Below are 4,123 nucleotides of genomic sequence, written 5' to 3'. Positions count from 1 at the left end.
CGTCCTCCAGGCCTTGGTGGAGGTTGGACAGGTGAACAGCCCCTCTGCTTGGGTAATTGTGCTGTAACCATCGCCTCGGGGCAGCTCCAACCCCAGCCTGATGTGCCTCCAAGCAGGCTGGTTTGCATTCTTCCCCAGCTTTTTGGGGGGCCTGACCCTCATTTTCATTAAGCCCCTGTTGCAACATCAGCCAGAGCTCCCAGGAGCCTGGAGGTGGGTGTAGCTGGAATTAAATTCCACTTAAAATCACCTTCACGCTGCCAGGGAGGTGCAATGGGCCACACCAGGACAGGGTCAGGCCCTCATGGAGCTTCTGGAGAGGGACTTTTGGTAAGAGCATGGAGTGGTAGGATGAGGTGGAGATGACCTGAGGGCTGGAGCAGCTCTGGAGCCAGGCTGGGAGAGTTGGGGTGTTGAGCCTGGAGAGGAGAAGGCTCCAGGGAGACCTTAGAGCAGCTTCCAGGGCCTGAAGGGGCTCCAGGAAAGCTGGGGAGGGACTTGGGCCAAGGGCAGGGAGGGATGGGATGAGGGGGAGGGATGAAAAGTGGGAGAGGGAGCTGGAGGTTGGAGCTGAGGAGGGAATTGTGGAGTGTGAGGGTGGGGAGAGCCTGGGCCAGGTTAGCCAGGGAAGCTGTGGCTGCCCCATCCCTGGGGGTGTTGAAGGGCAGGTTGGATGGGGCTTGGAGCAGCCTGGGCTGCTGGGAGGTGTCCCTGAGTTTTAAGGTCCTTTCCAACCCAAACCACCCTATGATTCCATGAATTCCCAGTTTAGGCCTGGCAAGAACAAGTGCCAACAACCCCAGGCTTGGAGTTCTGCTCCCCACAGTGACCTCCACCACGACAACCCCCCCACCTCCTCTACCAACACAAACCCCTCCCTGACTCCCCAGCTCTGGATGTCACCCCAAGTTCTCACTATCTCTATGAGCTTCCCCTTGACCTGAACCCTGCAAAACCCCTGGACAAGACCACGTCCTGCAGCAGCAAGTTCCAGGGAGGCTGTTGGGGCAGAGCCAGGCTCAGAACCCCAGGAACACATTTTCCCTCTCCCACTGAAGGCCCCGAGGCTGAGATCTGCCCTGGGCTGTGTCCTCTTACCCGTGTTGTAGGCGGTGGGCATGGCAGAGAAGGGCAACCCCTGGGTCAGCAAACTGGGAGTCGCCACAGAAACAACTGGTGTGGTTAAAGAGTGAGTTGCTTGGGAGACACCCAACCGTTGTGTGTTCTGCTGGGGGAGCAAACAGAGAGAGAGTTACAACCCTGCGGGGGTTTCTCCTGGTGTCTTCAGGAGTTGTGGCCCCACCAAAACCTCAGTCTTGGTCCCCACGTGTGGACCAGCCCAGGGAGGTGGCCAAGGTTAATGGTGGACTAAACAGGATTGATCCTCAGTGGGACAAAGCAAAGAGGAACCCACACCACTTCCAGATAGTTAGGACCTGTTAATGGTTGGCCTCGATGATCTTAAAAGGTCTTTTCCAACCAAAAGGGTTCGATGATTGGATGACTTTCATTTACAGGCCACTTGGGGTTGCCCTTGGGTCACCTTTCAAGGCGACCAGCAAGTTCCCTGCCTGCATGGAGAGGGAATAACAGCAGGAGGCCTCAGCCTGATCCCTTCTGATGGGAGAAAAAGGAGTCAGTATTTTCCAGAGGACACGTGTGAGGGTGGCTGTGCTGCCCAAGGAGTGAGGAAGATCCAAACCCAGGACCAGTGAAGGTCCAGAGCTGCCACATCCCCTCCCTGCTCTGTGCCTCCAAGGGCAGCTGGAGATGGTGAGCACCAGCCCCAGGATTTTCAAGGCACTCTTGGCATCCTTGAACCTCAAGTCCAGGGCTCAGCAACCTGCCAGCTCAGTGCCCTCAGGGGCTTTGGGTGGCTTGGGCACCAGCAGGTCCCCCGTGGAAAAATCCTGCCCTTGGCCCAGTGCCTCCCCACGTGGTTTTCCAGGCAGTTACGTGGGGTTGGATCTACGGGGTCAGATCCAACCCTGTTTACAAGGCAGATAATCTGGGCTGTCTCTGCTGATCTGATTTAACTCAGACTCAAGAGGCTTGACTCTCCCTCCCTGACTCCCCAGCTCTGGATGTCACCCCAAGTTCTCACTATCTCTATGAGCTTCCCCTTGACCTGAACCCTGCAAAACCCCTGGACAAGACCACGTCCTGCAGCAGCAAGTTCCAGGGAGGCTGTTGGGGCAGAGCCAGGCTCAGAACCCCAGGAACACATTTTCCCTCTCCCACTGAAGGCCCCGAGGCTGAGATCTGCCCTGGGCTGTGTCCTCTTACCCGTGTTGTAGGCGGTGGGCATGGCAGAGAAGGGCAACCCCTGGGTCAGCAAACTGGGAGTCGCCACAGAAACAACTGGTGTGGTTAAAGAGTGAGTTGCTTGGGAGACACCCAACCGTTGTGTGTTCTGCTGGGGGAGCAAACAGAGAGAGAGTTACAACCCTGCGGGGGTTTCTCCTGGTGTCTTCAGGAGTTGTGGCCCCACCAAAACCTCAGTCTTGGTCCCCACGTGTGGACCAGCCCAGGGAGGTGGCCAAGGTTAATGGTGGACTAAACAGGATTGATCCTCAGTGGGACAAAGCAAAGAGGAACCCACACCACTTCCAGATAGTTAGGACCTGTTAATGGTTGGCCTCGATGATCTTAAAAGGTCTTTTCCAACCAAAAGGGTTCGATGATTGGATGACTTTCATTTACAGGCCACTTGGGGTTGCCCTTGGGTCACCTTTCAAGGCGACCAGCAAGTTCCCTGCCTGCATGGAGAGGGAATAACAGCAGGAGGCCTCAGCCTGATCCCTTCTGATGGGAGAAAAAGGAGTCAGTATTTTCCAGAGGACACGTGTGAGGGTGGCTGTGCTGCCCAAGGAGTGAGGAAGATCCAAACCCAGGACCAGTGAAGGTCCAGAGCTGCCACATCCCCTCCCTGCTCTGTGCCTCCAAGGGCAGCTGGAGATGGTGAGCACCAGCCCCAGGATTTTCAAGACACTCTTGGCATCCTTGAACCTCAAGTCCAGGGCTCAGCAACCTGCCAGCTCAGTGCCCTCAGGGGCTTTGGGTGGCTTGGGCACCAGCAGGTCCCCCGTGGAAAAATCCTGCCCTTGGCCCAGTGCCTCCCCACGTGGTTTTCCAGGCAGTTACGTGGGGTTGGATCTACGGGGTCAGATCCAACCCTGTTTACAAGGCAGATAATCTGGGCTGTCTCTGCTGATCTGATTTAACTCAGACTCAAGAGGCTTGACTCTAATCCGGAGCAGCCAGCACACGTCACCCTGTGAAGACTGGGGCAGTGCCCAGCACCAGCCTGGCATTGTCCCCAGGGACATGGGGGGGACCTTCCCCCCAGCTCAGGGGTCCCAGGACCCCTCAGGGGCTGGGCATGACCCCTGCCATGCTCCACGGCCACGCAGGACTCCCTGGGGATAAGGCTGGAGGACACAAGCCCTGTCTCTGCCACCTCCAGAGGGTGACAACACCCTGGATTTGCAGCACCCACACGCCCCGGGTCCCAACCCGGGGAAGGAGATTAACAAGGGCTGTTAATTGCTAAAGCCCCGGGGCCGTCGGAGCAGGTTTTCCTGGCACACATCCTGCTGGCAACCACCCTTGGCTGTGCCCACTGCCCGGGGCTTGAGGACACTGCAGGTGGGCAGGACTGAGCCCTGTCCCTCTCCTGCCTTCACCCCATCCAGCTCAGCAGGATGTGACCCATCCCCTCTGGAGCTGAGGGTGCAGGGCTGGGGGCTGAGCAGGGGTGCAGCACCCACTGCCCCCCCCCTTCCACCAGGAGGTGGGTGTGAGGGGGTCAGACCCAGGTGCCACAAGAAGCTCCCACACTTCCCACAGGCACAGAATCCCACGGTTGGAAAAGATCTCCAAGATCACTGAGTCCAACTGTCCACCCGGGGGAAAGAAAGAGGCAAACAAACCAACCCACCCCCTGGCACACCCCCTAAAAACCCAACCACCACCACCCAACCCACAAAACCACCCTCACACACACCCACTCGAGCCCTGAAGTGACACATCTACACATTCCTCCAGGGCTGGTGACTCCCCCACCTCCCCGGGCAGCCTGGGCCACGGTCTGACCTCTCTCTGGGCAAAAGAATTTCTTCCC

The 4,123-nt window shown here is 57.9% G+C and overlaps 1 protein-coding gene across 1 annotated transcript in view; it reads right to left on the bottom strand.

Moving 5' to 3' along the window:
- MEF2D (myocyte enhancer factor 2D) overlaps positions 1 to 4,123 on the bottom strand; it is a 42,990-nt gene that overhangs the window by 6,756 nt on the left and 32,111 nt on the right. The window contains exons 6-8 of the mRNA XM_009999625.1: positions 2,287 to 2,361; positions 2,105 to 2,187; positions 1,099 to 1,228 (exon numbers count right to left, since the gene is read on the bottom strand). Of these exons, the coding sequence (XP_009997927.1) occupies positions 1,099 to 1,228; positions 2,105 to 2,187; positions 2,287 to 2,361 (288 nt within the window). The remainder of the gene's footprint in view (positions 1 to 1,098; positions 1,229 to 2,104; positions 2,188 to 2,286; positions 2,362 to 4,123) is intronic.

Source organism: Chaetura pelagica, unplaced genomic scaffold, assembly GCF_000747805.2.
Source record: "Chaetura pelagica isolate M959 unplaced genomic scaffold, ChaPel_1.0 scaffold626, whole genome shotgun sequence".
Taxonomy (NCBI): domain Eukaryota; kingdom Metazoa; phylum Chordata; class Aves; order Apodiformes; family Apodidae; genus Chaetura; species Chaetura pelagica.
The sequence above is the reverse complement of the archived record's forward strand: the minus strand, read 5'-3'. Positions and strand labels throughout refer to the sequence as shown.